Source organism: Sturnira hondurensis, unplaced genomic scaffold (genome assembly GCF_014824575.4).
Source record: "Sturnira hondurensis isolate 20B ecotype Veracruz unplaced genomic scaffold, ASM1482457v3 Scaffold0001872, whole genome shotgun sequence".
Taxonomy (NCBI): Eukaryota; Metazoa; Chordata; class Mammalia; order Chiroptera; family Phyllostomidae; genus Sturnira; species Sturnira hondurensis.
In genome coordinates, this window is record NW_028074503.1 from 6,515,480 (window position 1) to 6,537,558 (window position 22,079).

At 39.6% G+C, this 22,079-nt stretch overlaps 1 protein-coding gene and 1 long non-coding RNA gene across 3 annotated transcripts in view; one reads left to right on the top strand and one right to left on the bottom strand.

Moving 5' to 3' along the window:
• CHST9 (carbohydrate sulfotransferase 9) overlaps positions 1-22,079 on the bottom strand; it is a 237,209-nt gene that overhangs the window by 113,378 nt on the left and 101,752 nt on the right. Inside the window, exon 3 of the mRNA XM_037032310.1 lies at positions 19,765-19,803. Coding sequence (XP_036888205.1) covers positions 19,765-19,803 — 39 coding nt within the window. The remainder of the gene's footprint in view (positions 1-19,764; positions 19,804-22,079) is intronic.
• LOC118977401 (uncharacterized) lies at positions 11,833-16,312 on the top strand. Of its 2 annotated transcripts, XR_005064522.1 has the most exons (4): positions 11,833-12,064; positions 13,224-13,299; positions 13,618-13,827; positions 15,634-16,312. It is a non-coding gene; the product is annotated as an uncharacterized LOC118977401 (long non-coding RNA). The 2 variants fall into 2 exon arrangements; XR_005064521.1 differs by lacking the exon at positions 15,634-16,312 and having other exon boundaries at positions 13,618-14,266.

Sequence of the window (22,079 nt, forward strand, 5' to 3'; positions counted from 1 at the left end):
GAGAGGACTGCAGAGGGGCGGGTGGGCTACTGCCCCCCAGGAAGGGGACTGGGGACAGCTCAAGAGTAGTCAGCAAGGAGACACAGGAACAGAAGAGAGAAGAAGCCAGAACCTGATAAAATCATCTTAGGAATTTGCAAATAGAAGAGCCCTGTCACCAAGTTTTTCTCAAGTCATCCCATGTACTCCTTGACCTTGGGCCGCACTGGTTCAAAACAAAAGGAATTTCTGCAGACAAATCTGGTCAACTCCTACTGCCAACTATTTTGAAAACTGGGTTTGCAACTCTGGAGTTGAGAAAAACCTGAGAGGGCATCACTTTCCTGCAGCAAGTAAACATAACAGAAGAACCTCTGACCCGGTGGTCCCACGGGGAGCCGGGCATGAAAGCACGCTTAGTGGAAATCTGTGATGATGAAGAGCAATTAAAAGGAAGACATTTAAAATCTCACCAACCATTTCCTTCTAATCCTTAGGTTTTAGAGGTTCTATTTCTGTCAAGTCCTTTGAGTAAGACTATTTAAGCAACAGTTTTGAAGAACTCCCTAACCTCCCAGAAGAGATGATTTTGTAGTAGCTGTATTCAAATGCCTCAGAATAGAATATTATGATTTTTCCATTCAGGATGAATGATTTTAATTTATTGTAAAAGCTTTCTATGTTTCTTTCCTTGGAATTTTTCAAATTATTTCCTTCAAGAAGAAAACTGGGAGGGTATTAAGGTTTCTGTGACTTCATAATGAATCCATAAAAATGTGAAGATTTCAAAGGGCTATCCCTTCAATAAAATTATGTGAAATTGTGCAAAATAGTGGTACATGGGACCTCATTTCTTTACACGTTCAAAAATATCTATCTTGATTTTGACTGATCTGGCTTAAAAATAATTATTGCAATCACCTGGCTATAAATGTGGTTGAAATTTAAAGCCTTCTTCATATAAAACGGTATTCATTTCAGCATCTTTTTGGAAGTAATATTATAAGCCATGGATTATTTAATTAACATGCATACAAAGGTAAGGAGCTTAGCAGTAAACTGCTTCTCTCATGTTTCAAAGACTGGAAAATTATTGAAAAAATAAAAGTAAATACACATGAAAAAGAGAGAAAGAGGGTGAGATCCAGTGTCAGCGTCTGCACTGAGAGCTCCTTTTCAAGGAGCGGCGGTCTGGCTGGCGTCATAGCCTCTGCGCCGGGGGATCCAGCACGTCCTAGCACGCTTTGTATACAACAGAGTACGAATCAAACCACATCCAGTGAGGTGCTGAGAGACAGGGCCAGCCAGACTGACAGCCTGAAAAGTGAGAAGAACATTGAAAAGGGGCAGGTCTGATTCTACAGCTATTCCAGGGGGAACCCACAAACTCAGCTCCACGGAGCCTTAGTTCCTACAGAATGTCTCCATATCTACTTTTGGCTTTGAGATTCTTAGAAATGGGGCTAAGTAAATGAATAAATGACTAAAGCAGGTCATCATTATCGTGCAGTCGCCATGTTTTTCCTGTTTATGCGGTGCCACATCACCCCGCCCCCGGAAGTACTGCCGTGGAGACGGCCTCATTTGCTCCTCACCTGCCAGAAGGTTCTGCTTTCCTCTTGCCATACCATCTCCTCAGAAATTTACTCTCTCTTTTTTCTGACTGATACTTGACTAATTCCCTGATATATACACACCCTTAGCTTTGACCTCTCCTGAACTTCAGTTCTGCTAAATTATAATTTCCACATGGTTGTCCCACTGCTGGATCAACTGCAACTAGACTTGAATGAAGCTCATAACCTCTCTTCTCCCTCTGAACTTGCTTGTGTGTGTCTACTATACAGACTTCTTCTGCCAACTTGGCTTGTGACTTGGATGTTCCCCCCGCTGCCCATCTCTTCCCTGCACCTATTTCCCATCACCTTCTGATCCTTTCTTTCTATCTCATACTCATTCTTCTTTTTGTAACTCCTCATCATTCCTGACAAGGTCCTTAGTACATCAAAGCCTACAGTGTTCCAAAATGTACTCCCTGATTTCAGTATCTATCAAGATGTTAATCTACCAAATTAATTATTTAAAAGTTGCTTTGTCCACATTAATCTTCTCCTCAAACCCTCTATTGCTTCCCTCTATTATAGATTCTGTCTAATTCTGCATTCAGCGCTCACTCAAATATGATCCCTGCTTACCTGGGTAATGCAGAATTGTGCCATGCACCTTCTTAAAGTCCCCTGAATAGGTCACAGCCATTTTTAGTCCCAAGCCTGAAAGAGCCAAATCTCTTCCTTCTGTTTGCAGAACTCCCATTCTTTCTTCAAGACTTGACCTTGAAGGTTAGGTCTCTCCAGGCTCAGAGCACTTGTCTTCTGAACCATAGTAGCTGTTGCTCACCTGGGAGGCAGGCAAAGCACAAGAGCAAACAGCATGCCAGGCTGAGCCCTGTATATTCGGGGTCTGGCAGAAGTAAGGCCTGCTTCAGTGCGGTTGGTAGGGTAATAATATGGGTATCATAATGTATCACTTTAATTTGCACAGTTCACCTAAAATGTCCTCTGGTGTGCTTGAATATGATATTGTTATGTTACAGGATAACAGGCTTATGATTTTGTAATAAAACCGGGGCGTTATTTGTGCCGGACCCTGTGAATTAACTCATTTGTTCTTTAATTTTGTCATTGCTATCACTACTCCTAGTTCACAGGTGAGGGTGTGGCTCAGACAGGTTACTCACCTGTGTAGGTCACAAAGACGCCAAGTGTGGGCTCCAAACCCAGGGGCTCTGACTGTGGAGTGCTTTATGCTACCACCTATAACAGCTTCTGTTGCTATACACACCCTTTGTGTCGACCGTCTCTGCTTGGTGCAAGCTTATTACGGGAAAGCACTGCGCCCCTGGCTGTCCTGCACCTCCGCCTAGCACACAGACACTCGGGAGGAACAACTTCAGATGCACAGGAAGCCAGTTTAGCCGTAGAAACAATGGAGAACCTCTGAATCTATTTGCCGTGCTCAAAACATACAGAGACACACACCTTCCATCTTGATCTTCCCTATGTCACATTCAAAGAGCTGACTGAATAGTTCAGAGGTCAGAAAGAGAGGTAATATTATTAACAAAAACAACACACATTTCCACACTTCAGAATGTGGTACAGACAATGAAGAAAGAACTTTCAATGTGATAGCCTCCCGTGTTCACTCCTTTCATCTTTCCTCTTGTCGTTCTCTCGACATATATTTACTTTATGTACGCTACATGTCAGAGAAACAAACCTCTGGGCGTGTTATTAATGTTTCCATCCTGGACACTAACAGACAGAGGCAAGTAATATAAAGTAATATCAAAAGCAATAACAAGATTGCCAAAATTTACTGTGAGCATACCTACCAGGAGCGAGGAGGTAGGCCCACAGCTTGACAGATACTCTCTCACTCAATCCTCATAATAACTCCATAATAGTCTTATTATCTTCATTTTACATGCAAGGGGAGGAAGTTGAGAGAGGTTATGATCCTGTAACCCCTCAGGGATGGCGCCAGGATTCCAGCCCCGGGAGTTTGAGACGACTCTTAACCTTGACACTAGACATCCTCTGGGAGCAGATTCGGCTATGCGGCGCACAGAGGGGATATATAAAATCAGTTTCATTTCCTCTGAAAACAGTCTCCAAACTAGCATTAGAATATAACCGGAAACTGTCCAGTATAATCACAGACTTCACCCAAAAACAGGTGTGTGTCTTTTAACAAGTTTCCCTTTCAGGGATTTATCCAATCCATTTGTCAAATGAAAAATTAGCACCAAGTAGTCTCCACAGTTCCTCCCACACACAGACTGCCTATTATTCTAAAGAGGCAGCTGCGGGGCAGTGGCTGTTTGCCAATGTTGAAGTCAGAAGCACTAGGTTCAATAGCCAGCACCCTCGTCGCAGCTCCTGACACGGTGGCCTGCGTCTCTCACTGCTGGCGTGTCTTCTGCGGACCTCCACTGCCTGGAAGACCGTCGTCGCTCAACCTGAACATCCCTTGGAGATGCAATGACCTACTCTCTTACCAACATTGTAAGTGTACCATACATTACCACTGACTATAGGTACAATGTTGTACAGCAGACCTCGGCAGCATATTCCATCCTGCTTGACTTACACTCTGTGGATGAGTAGCTCCCCATTTCCCACTGCCTGAGCCCTGGGCAATGACCATTCCACTTTTTGCTTCTATGACTTTGGCTACTTTAGATAACTCATGTAAGTGGAATTGTGAAGTATTTGTCTTTCAGCGTCTGGTTTATTTCACTTAGTATAATACCTTCAAGTTTCATCCATGTTGTCACAGGATGCAGAATTTTCTTTTCCTTTTTCTTTTTTTTTTTTAGTAAAAGGTTGAATAGTATTTCCTTATATGTATGTCCCATATTCTCTCTATCCATTCATTTGTGAATGGACATTTAAGTTCTGCCCACATCTTGGCAACTGCAGGTGATACTATAGCGGACATGGGAGTGTGAATATCTCTGCTAGATCCTGATTTCAATTCTTTTTGATACATTTCCAGAAGTGGGATCGCTGAACCATGCGGTAGTTCTATTTCTTAATTTTTGAGGAACATCTGTACTGTTTTTCCACAGTGGCCACACCATTTCACATTTCCACCAACAATATGCAACTCCCCAAGGATTCCAAAGCTCAGGAATACTGCCCAAAGCTTTGGCCTTGAACTCACATCCAACATCGCCTCGTTGTAAGTTCTGGTTGAGGAGGAGCTATACCAACAGAATAACATGTCGGATTTGGAAGAACAGTCACATTCTTCATCCCCTTCTCTGCATTTCCAGGATTGCTTACTGAACAGCATGCACTAAGTAAAGCTTTATCTTCCCATCTGAAATTAGTCTCTTTATGAGTTTGCACTACAGGCTCTTTCTGAGCAATCTCATCCACTTTGTTGGCTTCAATGACTATGTTTACACTGGTGAGTCCCGAATCTCTCTAAAACCTGTCTCTCACTTGAGTTTCAGACTCCGATTAGAACACATTCAGTGCACACGGCCTTAGGTCTTCCATAGGCACTAAAAACGAGCCTGTTTAAACGTGAGGCCCTCCTCTCCTTCTCCAATCATGCCCCTCCCCCAGCACCCCGTCTCAGGGACTGGTGCCACTCCGGCATCCTAATCAGACGCCCGGGATTCTTCTCCCTCTGCCTCCCAGCTCACATGTCAACAGTAACCGAGTCCTGTGTACTCTTTCTTCAAACTTTTCTCAAATCTACCGCCTTCCTTTGGCCCAACTCCCACATTCCTGGTTCAGGCCACTACGGTTTCTCACCTGGATGACTGCACTAGATGTCCAGGAAGCATCTTTGCCTGGATAGATAATAGTCATCTCAAGTGTAACATACCCCAAATAGAAATATTTGTCTTCGGCTCCGCAAGTCGGTCTTCTCATGTGCTGCTACATCTCGGCTAATAGCATTGTTCACCACCTGGCTCACGCCCAAACCCAGAGTCCTCTTTTAGCTCTCTTCTTTTATTCACCCACATCCAATCTATGAGTATTTATGTGCCGTCGTATCTTTGTTAACAATACATTGTAAATCGGATAGGGTCTCATTATTTTTACCAAAACCACTTCATTTTCCTCCTGGTTTACTTTAATAGCTTTCTAAATGATTTCCCCATCTCCACTATTTTTTGGAGGGATTCTATCCCTCAAACCAGAGTGCTTAAAAAATCATCTAGTTTCCTTGCTTAAAATTCTCCAGTGATTTTCTATTGCAATTAGCATAAAATCCAAACTGTTTATCACAGTCTACAGAGCCCCACATAAGCTGAATGCCACCTATGTATTGACTTAATCACCATGCTCCAGCCACACTGATTTTTTTCCTAGTTTCTTTAATCCCTCAAGCTGCCTCAGGGCCTTTGCACTTGCCATTTCCTCTTCTCTCAGAACTGCTCATCACCTTTGCATCATTCAGTTCAAATACTTCCTCCTCAGAGAGGTCTTCCCCTTGGTACTCTAGTGAAAGGGCCTCTCTGTGTATAACTCCCCAATATTTAATTTTATCTCTTCTGACAAGATAATGACCACCTGAAAATAGAAAATATGAGCTTACTGAACCAGGTTACTCGAAATTAGAAAAACCAGTTAAAAAGTTTTAAAATAAAACTGCTGCATATTATATATCTGTATTCATGTATAGCATTCACAATTGCATATATTTCATGGTAATTAACAGTGCACAGCCCTGGCTGGCATAGCTCAGTGGATTGAGCACGGGCCTGTGAACCACCTGATTGCGGTTCGATTCCCAGTCAGGGCACATGCCTGGGTTGCGGGCCAGTTCCCAACAGGGGACTCACGAGAGGCAACCATACATTGATACTTCTCGCCTTCCCTTCCCCTCTAAAGATAAAGAAATAAAAATCTTTGAAAAAAAATTTTTTTAACAGTGCACATGATAAAATTTGGAATGCGGATTGAGTACAGACACTGGATCATTCAGGTTGTGAGAAGCAGGGAGTGAGTACCATTAGCTAATCTGAAGAAGCAGCAGGAATCTGCCTCCTTTGTAGGCAAGTTCCCAAAGCTGAGGGCGATCAGACCTCCATGTCTCCTTTCTTTCCAATTTCAGGGAAGGAGGAAGAATGAAAGTATACAAACCAACCCTTCTCTCTCCTCTGCTTGCCTGAACTGTCTGAAAGATGCAACCTGATTATTTAGTCCAACAATAATTTCTGGAAATATAACGTGTCCCAGAGTCATGTTGTGGGGATTGCACAGAAGGATAAACAAAAGCACAGCTGCTGTGGTTGGTTGGCTTATTTCTCTCTCTCTTTTTTTAGTTTTGCAATATTTTATTGTAAACATTTTCAAATATACAGAAAAATGAAAAGCTTCATCTCTTAAGATCACTTTTCTTACAAGTTCAGATGTTGCCAAGTGGTCTCAAAATCCCCCAACTATTGTGGGCCATTATATTCTAAAGCTCTACTTGCCTGAGCTGAGGACTGAAGCATTGAATGGTCAGTGCTAGCTTTCTGGTCCCCATCTCAGTGTAATTATACTGTTAGCTTGTCAATCCCTCCCGCTAGAAGTTGGCTGTCTTCTTTATTTAAAATTTTATTTTACTGTGGTAGAACACTTAATATGAGATCTACCCTCTTATAAATATGTAAGTGCACAATATGGTATAGCAAATCTCTAGACTTTAGCAGGGGCTGTGGGCAGGGCCTGGGGAATTGGTAAACAGCTTCAATCCTTTGCTGGCTTACGAAGCTAAACTGAGTTTCATCTTTGAGTCTTTCACCTCAGTGCTCTGGAGAAGATTTATGTACCTCACATTTCTCCTCTGTCTTTTAGATCAGCCGTGTATCAAAGAGGACTGATTACAGCATCATCTATATTGCTGAACTGTACTGTTATATACACTACTTGTACAAGTTCTGAAGCCAAATGGTTAAAGAAATCAAAATCAGTCACATTTCAGCCTTGGTGTTTACATTTGTACCAGCAAATACGAACAGAAATTTCAGTCACATCTGCCATCTTATATGCAAGTCTTCTTTTTCACCCCAAACAATGCTCTTCCTTTGACATTGTCTTGAATGACAAAACTAATTTTGGTAATTTACTGGTGGAAAGTGTATGATGTCTAAGTTACACTGCACTAGAACCCACTGTATTAGATACTGGGCGCAATGTGGCCGTATTTGGAGAGAAAATACAAGATATGCAAATTGATCCCAGGCATCTGTTTGCCTTACCTGTTACTGCTGTCAATCACTATAAATTATTTAAAACAAGTGATAATGAAATCTATCTTTCAGAACATTTAGTTTTTGTTTGTTTGTTTTTTTCTATCTCTCAAAGACTTTGACTCCTGCCAACTTTCAACGCTTCCTAAAAAGTTCAGTGAGATGCAAACACTGCAACTATAACTGGAATACTAAGAATAGGAGATTACAGGTACTTTAATGTGAAACCAGGATCTAATTCAGATGTGTTCGGAAATTGTTATTTAAAGAGTTCTGCTAGGAAGTTAAACAGTATTCAACTGATTATCTCCCTTTTGATTTTCTTCCTTACATGGAGAAAGAAAATTATTTTTTTCTCAATAAATTGCCATAGAAGTAAATTTCATTCTAGGAAGGCACTTACCATTTTACCTTTAAAAAATATTCTGTACATTTGCATCAGGTTAAATAGAGAAAGATGATGCTAGCTTTCTAATATACTCAACAATGAAAAACACCATAACAAATTATGGTCATAACCCTTTATATGTTGGTTATTGTAGACTAGAATTATTTCAGCTGAACCATTGAAATAATTTTAATACTGTCATTTAATCAACAATAAAAACAACTATACCTAAATATGAATTAATATGGGTTACATATTTTAAATAAGAGGCTTTTCTTTAACAGCAGTGATTCTGAACATGTTAAGGATACTTTGAATACTAGAGTTTGATTTTTCACAAATGTCCTTGCAATTCCCATGAAGTCAATGCACAGCTGTCTCCCGAGCACACAATGAGCACCACTGTTCATCAACGCTAAGAAGGCTTGGCTGCCAGTGAACACTGGGAAGGCTTGCAAACACTTGTTATGTTCCCTTTGCAATGAACAAAAATTGAGCATTCCTTGACATAGAGAAATTGTCTCTCATATCCTGTTATTTTTTTAAAGTCAGAGGTTCCTGCATTAATGGCAAATGAGTTAGTGATAAATATGTGCTTGACTGCAATTAAAAAAGATGCAACAGAGTTGTATTAAAGGTGTGAGATAAATGTTAATGATACCCTGCAGTCCCTTCTCAGTCTAATCCTCCAAACCTCTCCTGAGTGTAGATGCTTATTTCCAACAGCCCATGGGCAGGTAGAAGAGAAATTCTGGATGTAAATAATGTTATGTTCTTTTATCTACTAAAATTAAAAAAAATAATAGCAGAATACGGAAAACTAGCAAGCGCAATCAAGACAGAATTATAAAGAACACAGTGATCTGTGCTGTTTTTTTTTTTGGTGCTCTTTGTTTTTAATGTTGCAGTGACACTAGAAAGGTCACATCTGTTATCTCTTTAGGCAAACAGACTCATTCTAGGGTAAGCAAGGTTCATCGATCACAGAGCAAAATTCAGAAAATACCATCCTACTCCCCACTTGCCCTAAACCATCAAATCAGTCATCATTTATTTTTGGCACGTTTGAGATTTCTCTCCAGGAGATCTCACATACAACTTTTGTGCTTTGCCCTTGACTCATAGTAGTAAATAATAAATATTCTTTCAATAGCTTTTCAATAAGTAAATAAATGGACAAATGAATGACTTTGATTCCAAACTGAGTTAGGACGCAGAGATTTACATGCAGAATTAATAAAGCCTGCACTTTAATTTATGGGTAAGGAAATACCCATGGCCCCGGGGTTGGTTCGACAACCCTCTGTGCTTCCTGAAATGCACTGTCTAGGGTGTTCTTGTACGTGTGTTCTCATTTCTCTGGTTTTCTCTTGTGCTGCCTGTCTAATGCCCTCCGATCACTCTTAGGGACTTCTTTCCTTAAGAGTCCCCCAGGGCCATATTCTGTGTCTGATGATTGAACAAAGCCACTTATGCCTACGTTTGTTGAACTGTTGTTTACTGAGGGTCTGCTTCTTCCAGACCCTTTGGGAGGCACAAGAAACAAAGCAGAACCATGCAAGCAATACTGTTTTTGTTTCCACTACCTTTTGAAAAATTTCTTTCAAAACCTAGCTTGGAAACCAAGCAAACAGAACCTGCAAAGACCTCAGTCTCTGAAAAAGCATTCCAGGACTAGGCAGACAGCTCTGTAGGCTCAATTAGTATGGCCCAGTGCCATGACAATGCCTGGCAAAGGGTGAGTGTTCAATAAACGCCTGCTCCATAAATTTAGTTGATCATCCAACACATACATATTGAACCCTTACTATGCACCAGGTAATAAGGCTCTGATGATGACCCAAGCACCTGCCCTCAGAGAGCTCACAGCCCGGGGCAGCACTGTCCAGCAGAACTTCTGGGAAGGATGGAATGTTCACCTCTGCACTGTCCACTCTGGTAGCCCCTGGTTGCATGTGGCTCTTGAGCACTTGGTGTGTAGCTAGCACAAGTTTGAAACTCAATTTTAAATTTTAAGTAATTTAAATTTTAATTTAAAAACTGAAGTAGGATAAAGTCTTTTTCCATTAAAAATGACTATTGTTTTGGTAGGGCTACAGTTTTCTTTAGCTGTTGTATCCTGTACTCTATTAATCTTTATTGTAATATATACACATCTAGTATATGCAGTATTTCTAGCATCTTATAACTTTTTATATTGTGATTCCATGTTAAAAATAATATTTTTAATATACTGAGTTAAAGAACATTATTAATCTCATCTTTCTTTGTCTACTCAAAAATTTAAATTTATATATTGCTTTCAGTATAATTTTATTGGCTATTGCTTTATTTAGAAGAAAGCAAGTATAAGGAAAAACAACCAAAGAAATAATTATGAAAACTCAAGAAACTTACTAATTTAATCATCCTTTTTGTCTAAGTTAAAACCTTGTAGGTACCATATGATACAGAATTTTACTTCTGAGTATATTCTCAAAAGAATTGAAAGCAGATTCTTAAAGAGATAGTTGTATACCCATATGCATAGCAGCATTATTCATAATAGCCAAAAGGGGGGGCAACCCAAGTGCCCATTGGTGAATAAATGGAGATACAAATGTAATACATCCATACAGTTAAATAATATTCAGTCTTGGAAGAAAACTCTGATACATGCCATGACATGGATGAAACTTGAGGACATTATGCTGAGGGATAATAAGCCAGTCACAAAAAAGATAACGTATGACTCCACTTATGTGAGGTACCCAAAATAGTCAAATTCACAAACAGAGGGTGGAGTGGGGGTTGCGAGAGGCTGGAGGTAGGATAGGACGGGAGGTCCTGCTGAACAGGCACAGAGCACTGGTGCCGCAAGATAAAGGTCTGTGAATGGATGGTGCTGACGGTAGCACAACAGTGCGAGTGTCCTCAGTGTCCAGTGAGAAAAAGAAGACTTTAGGGAAAATAACTACATTACTCCAGCGGGATTTAGTGCATTTCTAGGTGTGAGGGTCAATGAAAAATACTTTATTTTATTTTTTAAAAGATTTTTATTTATTGATTTATCTTTAGAGGGGAAGGGAAGGAGAGAAATATCAGTGTATGGTTGCCACTTGTGAGTCCCCTGCTGGGAACTGGCTTGCAACCCAGACATGTGCCCTGACTGGGAATTGAACTGCGATCGTGTGGTTCGCAGGCCCGCGCTCAATCCACCAATTAAAAATATTTTAATTTAATGTAGTTCAGATGTGCATTTCTATACGTTCTGGGGTGAACATTTTAAAATGGCAAGGGAAGTCAGCAGATTAAATGGAAAATGGCCAAAGAAAACAGGGAAAGATGCACTAAATAAAGATAGGTTTGCATGCGGTGTTTTGGTTGTCTTTTTGAGTATCAGTGAAACAGAGAGCTGTGTGTTTTTAGACAAGGCGTGGGTAGAATTGCATTTCAGGGGTATTTTCAAGGACCAAACCACCACATTTGACTGAGAAATACAGGTTGTTTCTGTGCAGTGAGATGTGTGGGAGATTTATAGTCATGCTGATAACTAGGGCATAGTGAACACTTAACAAGGAAGTGTAGGTAAGCAAACATAGACAGCATTCAAGAGACATTCTGAAAAGACTCAAACAAGGCAAAGATGTTCCAGCAAAGGTTGGGGCCATGGTCAAGATCATTTCCTCCTATAAATGGTTCAACTGGAAGCAAAGACACTGATGACCATGTTGAGCAAAATTTAAATTTGCTACCTGGAATCAATAATGTGGTGGATCATGATTAGTCCTTAGCTGCTCAATATGAATTAGTAGATCAGATCAATCAGCTGCTTGTGAAAGAGTCCACTAGGTCAGGCCTTCCACATACCGTGGCTCTCTCTGTTTCTTCAGCTAAGGTTCTGCCCTTTTCAGAGTTCTTCCAGCTGCTACTCAAGTCATAACCTTACTTCTAGGGTGAGTAGTCTTCAGGTTTTTCTTGTTTCTTTATAGTCTCATGGCTCCTCTCCTGTCCTACAGATCTTATCTGGGAATTTTCAGTGAAATACTAGGACAACTTGTATGATTATTACTGTATTGCTCAGCTCAAATGACCTGCATTCACTTTAGAAAGTTTTTAGTTACGCAGTGTACAAGTATATCATTTACAGTTGATTAAAATGTTTGTGGTCATTTCTATGAAAAAAAAAGTTGGGCATCTGTTCCTTGGTTAGAAATACAAGTTTATTGTTTTTATTCTGTGGGAAAATCAGGTATGACTTAAGACTCCTTTCATAAGAAAATCCAAGGATCACCTATATTCTATTACTGTGGGCCTTTTTAATCCTTTGTTAATATAAGTGCCACTTTAAGTAATCAAAATATGCATTTACCTGGAATGCTCCATTCCCAAGTCATGTCAGATAAAAGCCAGCGACTAGTATTGACTGAAATATGCACACAGAATATACCCTTTGATTCAACTTCCACATCAAATTCAAGTTAGCATGAGGGTCATTTTGTTGAGACTGCTTTGGCCTGTGCTGTCTTCATAAGAATCTATCATAAAGCTCCAAAAAATTCCATTTTTATTTGCGGGACTTTCCATTTTAATTGGGAATTTTTCTGATTTTTTTTACAGAATATTTAAAATATGAAAGTTTGAAGTGATTTTTGGCTAACAAATTATAAGACTTCTCTTCATTTTCTCTCTTGGGTGAAAGAAACACATTTACGTTGTGTAAGAATTAACCCAGCTAAAAGTTTCTCTTTTTCAGTTACACAACAAGGCACCCTGCTTTATGGTGAAATCGACTGTGATGCAGCCAAAGATAATATGTCTCCCATGCCACCTACAGACACCGCGTTTCAAGTCGCAACTGTGCGCACATAAATCCTGCTCGGTGCGCTATAATAGCAATCCAAATTAAACACGCGGAGGGAATTGCAGGGAGATGTTTTCATGTCAGCACTCTAACTATGTGGTATGACATGGCAATTTCTCCTACATTAGCTACTTATCATCTCAGAATTCTTTAGTTTGCATAAACACACTGTTTTAAATGCAGCATATACAATGAAATTTAAGGTATTTTTGAAGTAATGTGGCACAGCTGTGTTGTTATTCATTCTCTAGCTCAATCCGACTGCTGGCAAATGAAGTTTGTTGAAAAATGAACTCTTCGGGACTTATTTTAATGAACAGCCCATGTGTAAGTCTTCCATTTTGTGGATGGAAAGATGTGTCTAAGATACTTTATTTCACTCAATAATATATATTGTTCTGAAACCATACGCGCAGAGAAAATTGGGTATTTTTTTAAAAGAGAATTCATGAGCATAGTTCCGAGAGCCAGGTCTTTGGGTAAGCGGTTTTAAAAAGCAAATGTGCCAGAGATGGATTGCCTGGGAGGCTGAAGTAGAAAATTGATAGCTTAGAACTAGAAAATGAATAAATATGAGACTTCGTTGATACCAACCTGGGCCATTTGGGCATCAAATGTGATTATTTTACTTATTTTTTTCCTCAGAGCCCTGGGATCTGTATTGGACTGGATGCAGTAGATCACAGGTCTAGGTTCAAGTCTCAGCTCTGCTGTTAGCTAGCCAAGTGAACTTGGCCGAGTCACATATGCAGGACAGTGGAAGATGCTTAGGCTTTGCTATCATCCAGACTTGCTCCTGCAGTGCACTTGTCAATATTTAACAATGGGCTCTCTGGGAACCAACCAATCAAGCAAGTAAGCAACCAACCAATCCTGGCTTATACTGCTTGCTAATCTCTGTGGTATAAATGCTCACACCACTGCCAATTTGAAGCTACCTACATGAATGCAGACCTCACTGAATGCAGAGGTGGGGAGAGATGCACACAAGTTCCACTAAGTCATTGCCTAGATTCCATTGATGGCTCCACCAGTTAGTACATGGGGCACATGGCAAGTTACTTAACTTCCCCATTTTCTAATTTTTTAAATATTGACTATAACTTTTGGATAAAAAAGGGCATCGATCCTCTATCTCATCCTTCATATTATTGCCTAGGGTCATCTTAAACCACGAATCACACAAAACTGAGACATAAGATAGAAAGAACTTCAGTCTTTGACAGTGTGGAGCGCTATCATGACCATGCACCAGCTACTAGGACTTTTATGTGTGAAGGACAAAAAACGTCTGTATCATTTTGAAAAAACAAAATCCAACAGCAAACCTTGCACGGTGGTTCTGAGGGTCAAGTAGAAGGTATTGAGTACAGAGCCTGAAGATTACGTCTGTCTGCCTCTCCTTCAGTTCACAGATAAACTCTTTGAAAGAACAAGCCTGCATTTGTTTTATTCTCCCTCACTCAATCCATTGCTATCTCGGTTTCACTTCCAGAACTCCTAAAACAGAATTTCTCTGTACTGACCCGCAGCAGACTTTATTCCCTGACTCCTTTTCAGTTCTTATTTTCTATGATTGCTCCGTGGCATGGGGCATGCCCCACCAGTCCCTCCTTCTTCTGTCTTCCTCTGTTGCTCTCAGAGGCAGAAGGCTGCTGATTCTCACAGGACAACTTTGACGTCTCTCGGCTCTCAACTCTGGCTTCCTATACTGCTTTTTGTTGCTGGTGGGGATTTTCCAATAACTCACCCTGGCCTTTTCTCACACCCCCAATTCCTTTAGGGCAAGCTCCTAACTTCAATTCTTATCTAGTCATCAATGATGTAAAAGGCAAGCCAGCATCCCGGTTCTCTCTGGAGTTCCAGGCTTGTAATGATGATGGCTTATTTGACGTACTTGACTTAGCCACCTCCATATCCCATAGGTCACATTATAATCAACATAGATATGACTCAACTTATCATTTCCCCCCACCAGACCTGTCCCTGTTCCTGTGTTCCCCACACAGAGTGCACAATTCATATCATTTATTAGGCTGGAAACATGGGAACCATCCATCCTTCTTTATCCCCCATATCCACTCAAACAGGCCAATTCTATCTTGTAAATCTACCCACAACCCACTCCTTAGCTTCCTTTCTAAAGCCACTGTCTTAGAAAAGACCCCTAAGACTTTCTTTCATCCTTAGGTAATTAAAGTGATATACCACCTGATTTCCCTGTCTTCAGACAATTCCCCTCCCAACCCATACTTCTTCTGGGAGGCTTTTCATAAAATGCAAATAGACCGTGTTATTTCTCGAATTCATTTCATTAGCTTCCAACTCCTATTGCATAAAGTCCAAACTCCATGGAAGGGCACAATGGTCCTTGTTGGTTCTGGTTCATGCCTACTTTTCTGCCTACATTTCCTGCCTCTTATACAATTATGACCATATTCCAGTGTTATTAACCACTAACTTTCCCCTCAATAGGCCATGCTTTTTCTCATCTCTGTCTCCCTAGATGGTCAGTCCTTTCCCTTTTTCTTTCTTCAAGGATCCACTCAAGTCTACCCTCTTCCATGTAGCCTTCCTGGAAATCCTCATAAACTTGTACTTGATTCTCTAAAAGTTACTCTTCACACTATATCATAACCATCTGTACTTTTCTCCCTCCAGCCAAAACTGAATGAAGGACGGACACCAATACTGTATCTTACTTACCATTGCATCTTTAATATCAAGCACAAAGCCTGGACCACAAAATGTTGAGCAAATTCAATGTATTAACTTGTAATGCCTCCTCAGATTCCCTCTGTGCCCTCTTTGTGGTGCCAAATGAGATGGGGTCAAGACAAGAGTATTTTTTAAGTGAGAGATAACTGACACATAACATATTATTATATTCACGTGTATACTGAAATGATTCAGCACTTGTATATATCTAGTTAGCATCCATGACATCACAGGTTTTTTTTATATATTTCTTGCAACATAATCAACCTGCTAATTTAATCTGTTTAATATTGGTCACTACTAATTAAAACAATGAAATGAGGTCTTCTCTTGTTTGTTTTTTGGGGGGAGTTGATAGCGTACAGAAACCATTGCAAAACAGCACTACAAAAATAGTAATAGCACAGAGAAAAGTTCCGTTGAATCCACATCTACTTGGAAATTGGCATTCAGGAAATGAGTAACATGTAAGAAAGAGCACATGCTATTCTCGCACAGATGGAGGAATTTATTCATTGTCTATTTAACTTTTTTTTAACCCTAATGACTGCATGTTCTATGCGTGTTAAATGCTTGAAAATGGAGGTGATGTTGTTGTTTTAGGACATTTAAAAGAAGTGAAAAGCCCCGTCAAAAAGTCAGCAGAATGGGACTGAGCTTGCAAAGCAGATGTTCCACCATTTGCTGAATTTCCAATAATAAATTTCACCTTTTGGGTTGAGGCAAAAATAACATTGTTCTTCTTTACCAGTAACTTCTTACCAATTATGTAAATGAATAAAAATTTCTACCTTTAAGGATTTTCTAATGTCAGAAATTAAAAGTATGCAACTTCATTTAAAAATACTCATTGTCATCTCTATTGATAACCCTACTTTCTGGTCCACTAGGACTATGCTTCACTTAACACTTACGGGGGTTTGAAAATGTTGTTCTTCTTGGAAAAATTGGAACAATATATACTTTAGAAATGGTGTGTGTGTTTTAGACAGTAATTGATGAAGCACCTTTCTCTGTGAGAATTCTTCTTTGTATTTTATTCTGTGTTTCTTTTTAATATCAAGAATTCCTTGTTCCAAACAGGGGTCTTTCTTCTGATAAAAAGAAAGGCTTCAAACTCAATGGAGTTTTTATGTAAAACCTATGGAATAGAGCTGGTTATTTTTTTCTATTTTTCTGGTGAAGAAATTGAGTCATTATAAAAAATCAAGGGTAAATAGATAATTGATGATGTTGGAAACTTGCCTCCTGATATGTTGTCTCTTTATCATTATATCATCATATATTTTATACTCTTTAGAAACCCAAATAGCCAAATTTTGTTGCATGATTTGATATGGGTTTCCAAAGGTCAGAGTCAAGAGGCATGTGCTTTGCATTGTTTTTCAAAAACGGCCATGCTTACCATAGCTTTCAAAAAATGATACGAGGTTATGCATATTCTCTTGTGAATTACTCCTGGCTTATCAAAAATAGCATCATGTTTGAAACTATGGCCAGGGTATAAACTGCTTTTTCCCCAAAAGCAGCAAAATAAACTATAGGACAAGCTTAATCCCAGTTAGCTACCTGCTCTACCGAGCAACTCAGTCCAAACGAATTAAGCTCAAACTTTGGAACGTGATTCATTTGATTATATAATGAACTATGAGCAACTGAGAGGGGGTGTGTGTGTCTGTGTGCTGATCCATGCATACACACTAGAGCTATTTCAATAAAGTAATTAAGGTAAATAGAATCATAGACACAAAACTGGAAAGAACCTCAGAAATGATTCAACAAAACCCTTCACGGATCTCTTGTTGACAGCCCTTACAGGTTATGGCCTAACCTCTGTTCAGTTCTGCTAACATAATCTCATTCTTTTGAGTCCTGGACAGGTTTCCTTGTTAGGAAGTTATTTCTTATCCTGAGCAAGAACTTAACCTCTGTGATGTTCATCTTAGTGCAAGATTCTTTAAGCAACAATTTAACCAGCCTCAACCAACTAAAACATCAGGGTCAGGGGAGCCCCTGTTCTAATGGGGAATATTTTTGTCTACCATATTTTTCTAAATTCTTTGTTTTCAATAATAAGTAATGGGATGATGTAGATTGAAAGGGCCAGGACCTAATACTGATCTCCCATAACTGAGAGGGAGATCTCACTATAAATGAGAGGCTGGGATTGTCTAATTGAGCAGGCAGGACATAGCATCTGAGCTCAATGAACAACGAATAATACAAAGAAGTCCAGACAGGAAGTCAGTGCAGAAACGCCCATGATGTTCTCGGTATCTTATAATTGTATCTAAAGATGCATGTATTCAGACTAACATCAGACACTGATCATGATGATATTAATGACTACTTTGGCAAAGGTTATATCCCAACTTCGAAACCTTGCACTCTTTTTACACATATAGATTTCCACATGGCAGGATGTGTGTTCTTTGAAATGACCATGAACCTACAAATTTTCTGTAGTAATTTGAGCTCTGTCCATTAGTTATCCTTGACTTCACTTTCTCATAAAAATCAGACAGGTTAACAAGCTGTGAATTAGGTGGGGCAAATTAGCTCTATTAATAAAGGGAGTTTCCTTATAACCCTGATGACTAGTGTTCCCTGTCAAAGATGTTGTTGCCTTAATTTTTCCAAAATGTTGAGAACATTTTATTAAGCAAGAAACTGAACACAATAACAAAGTGATTAACACTTTGATTAGAAAGGTCAGGATGGTGGGACCTTGGAAAGAATGAATGAACAAATCTGAGGTCATGTCCAGTCTCTGTCTCTACAAGCCCTTTGTGTTGCCTTGGAAATGCAGAATATTAGAATCCAGGAAATGCAGAAAATTTAAAGAGGCATCTGGTTTAACACTGGCCAATTTAGTTTTTCCCCCTGAACTATAAAGTTTCTACAATTAAAGAAGACAATACCTACAAGATCATAGCAATAGCATCTCATAAACAGTATAAATACTTTTGCCTCAAGATGCAATAATAAGGTAACTACTTTTGTGAGGAGACCAGACACTTTCTGGCCTTCACTTTTTTTATATTCATGATGAGGCTTTTAAAAACACACAGAAGGAATGTGAACAATAACATTCAAGAGGGAAGTCAGGCAAGTAATCAGTTGAGAAGTTGTCTTATGTAATGCAAAGATTGTGAAGAAGAAAAGAGACAGGGTCTTAGGCTACTTATATACTTTAGATCAATATTGATTTTTGTCTTTTACTGACTACACTGACTACACTGTTTGGAACCACATGCAGTACCCATTACCAGACAAAAACTAAAGTTGAAAGAAGGTGGTTCAGAGCAACACGTCTGTACGCTGGCGGCTCTCACAGATCACAGAGTAGTGGGTGTGTGGAGACTGGGGAAGGGTGGTGGGCATAGGTATAGAGGTCAAACTATAATTTTCTATATGATTATTGGCAATTTCTGGGCATTGGGAGCTGGAAGGCTGCTCCTATACAAAGCTTTACTTGCTAAATGAAAAATCTATCTTATGTCATGATGTTAAGCCAAAAGCCATGTAATGAAAATATGAAAATGTAAAAACTGATTTTAGTATTAGATAGCAAATATTGACTTCACACCTATGTGCAATGGCACTATGCCAAAGCCCCATTCAGTTCTGGATACATATTAGGATTTGGGAATGAAATAATTCTTAAAATTCCTCCAAAATAGAAAGATTCTTCTCAGTTAGGTTGTCAATACCATCGTGAAAAACAATTACATACATAGCTTTAAGAAAAAGAACTGAAATTCACAGATGTTTGGGGAAATAAAACAGTTGTCAATTATTATGACCTCCATATTTTAAATCTGGTGGTTGTAAGACTTACCTTTTAATAGATAATCATGAAAAAATAAATAACATTCTATTTCATTTTTAACAGAATGACAGAATGGAAAGGATTGGTGTGAAAGTGAAAAAGCTAAATCTATTAACTTATTTTAATTCATTTAGTATTAATCAATTCAAGGACCACAAACTATTACTTTGAATAATAAACTGCAAATAGATTTTTTGTGTGTGCAGGATATAAAACTGAAATCAATTAGGCAAAACTCTTACCTGAAGTTGCTTTTTGTTCTCTTTTCTTCTCCACTCTCCCTGAAATGAGAAGTGGCAGATCAGTTGCAGTGTGGGGCCGTGACAAAATGATGTAACTCAGATGAAGGCCTATTGTAAGGCAATTTCCAAACACAATCACTACTTCCACCATGTCCAGGATGCTCCCAGAGATGACTAGGCACAGTTGAATGGGATAGAAAGATGTTCTCAAATCAATTTGTGGAAGTCAAACATATGAGTATGCATTCAATATGCTGTTAGGTTGTTGTTTTTAAAAAATCTAATTAGTAAGAGTCACTTACCCAACAATAAATCTACAACTTGCAAATCCCCATAGAAGTAACAGTGGGGTTGGGGGTGAGGAAAATCTGAATAAAATAAGACCATGGGCTCTTGCAACTTACTAGGGAACCTGAAGGGCAGGCAACAGAACATGAAATGAGATGTGCCCTAAAAGGAACAGAATTATTCATGACATCAGAGGATAAAGTTATTATTTTAAGAAATGAAGAAGTACCCATAAAGTAATGGAGAAAGTGGTACTCGATTTAGACCTGGATAGATATATGTGCATTGGGAAATTTGAAATAGGAAAAGGATTTGTTCTTGGCAAAGGAAACAGTATGGGCTCTGTAGGACAAGGTTATTTGAGCAAGAAGTGTCACGTTTGAAATTTGTTTTAGAAAGTTGGACATTAGTAGATTTGCATAAGAGGAGGGCTCTTCTAAAGGTAGGGCAAGAGGGATAGACCTACTATGTCAGTGGGAATGCAGAGGGGGGAAGTGAGGGAGGCAAGAGATGGCAGGAGGGCAGAACTTGTAGGGATTTACAAAATGTTAGGTGCAAGGGAGAAGTCAAGATGAATGGTTATCTATGTGACTGTGGGCATAGTGACGTAATCCAGGGAAATGGTGACATGTGATGGGAGTGTGGGAATGACAGCTTGGGTGGAATTACTGATGCAGAACGTGTCCATCCTGAGAAGATGGCTGGAGCTGAGGTGAGGGATGGGGACGTAAAGGCAGACAGCACAGAGGGCTAGGCTGAGGAAAGTGGCCAAGAAAACAAAAATGCTGCTTTTGTTTGTAACTTAGGACCATGAGAAGACAGGAGAAGAAGAAGCAGAGATCCACAGAGATCAACAGAGCACATAGTTGTCTACCACACATAAAGATTCAGGAAGTATGGGGGGTTACCAATAGCATCTGATGCTACCAAGTTCACACGGATGTGGCTAGATTGTGAGAGAACAGTTTTAGCGGAGTAGGGGCGGAGAACACAAGAGACGGTTATGAGTGTCTGAAAAGAAGTAGATAATGAGGAAGGTGAGGCTGAGGAAATGGCTCCTCATTCAGGAAATCCGACAGTATGCAAATGAGTGAGATGGACAATAGCTTGAGTAGGAGCAAATTCAAGGTTTCTGCTAGGCTATGGGACACTCCAGCATATGTGCAGGCTTAGCTAAGAAACTGCACCAGAGCAATGGTGTATACACACCACTGGTGAGGCGAGAGCCTTGGTTTTGTGATGGGGAAGCGAGGGCTACCCGTCCAGTCACCGCATTCTTGTCGGCTATTAATATTTCATAGGTGAAGCTGGTAACTGAGAGTTTATGCAACACACGGACGATGCGTGGAAACTTTAAGCTTTTTGCCAGCCCTTTATGTCTTTTAAAATTTAAATATGTAAAGTGGAGAACATACAATCTTTCCCTTGTGCGGCAGCCAAGAGTGTGGAATTCATTTAACTGGCATCTTGATTAATGGCACATTCTATTCATTTGGGTGATTTCCAGAGGACTTGTTGGATGCAATTTATTTCAATGATTCTAACAGATAAATGGCATGAATGGTCCATTTAAAGATTTCATTCATTACCAAGTGGGATGGGGCACCTCCTTATTTAAGCTTTTTTTTTTAATTGGGAAAGCCACTGTTTACTGTTTGATTACATATTTTTTTATACCAGAGGCCTCAAACATCTTCATGAATTTTAAAAAATGTTATGCAAGTCCTGAGTTATAAAACATTAAAAGAAAAATATCTCTTTGGAGAGTCTTTAACTTGTACGAGAATGAGTCATAAACCCTGAAAGTACACAGTGAATGTGTGTTGGAGATAAATACGACGGTGTGATAGACCTCAGAGCGACTCCTCCTCCTGGTGTTCATTCCCTCTTCCTGGCATCCATTCGTGTTCTTGCGTAACCAATAGGATTTTGTAGAGGTGATGATATGTGACTTCAGAGGACGGGCCTTAAGAACCATTGTGGCATCCTTTTTTGCTCTCTCAGATTACTCCCTTTGAGGGAAGCCA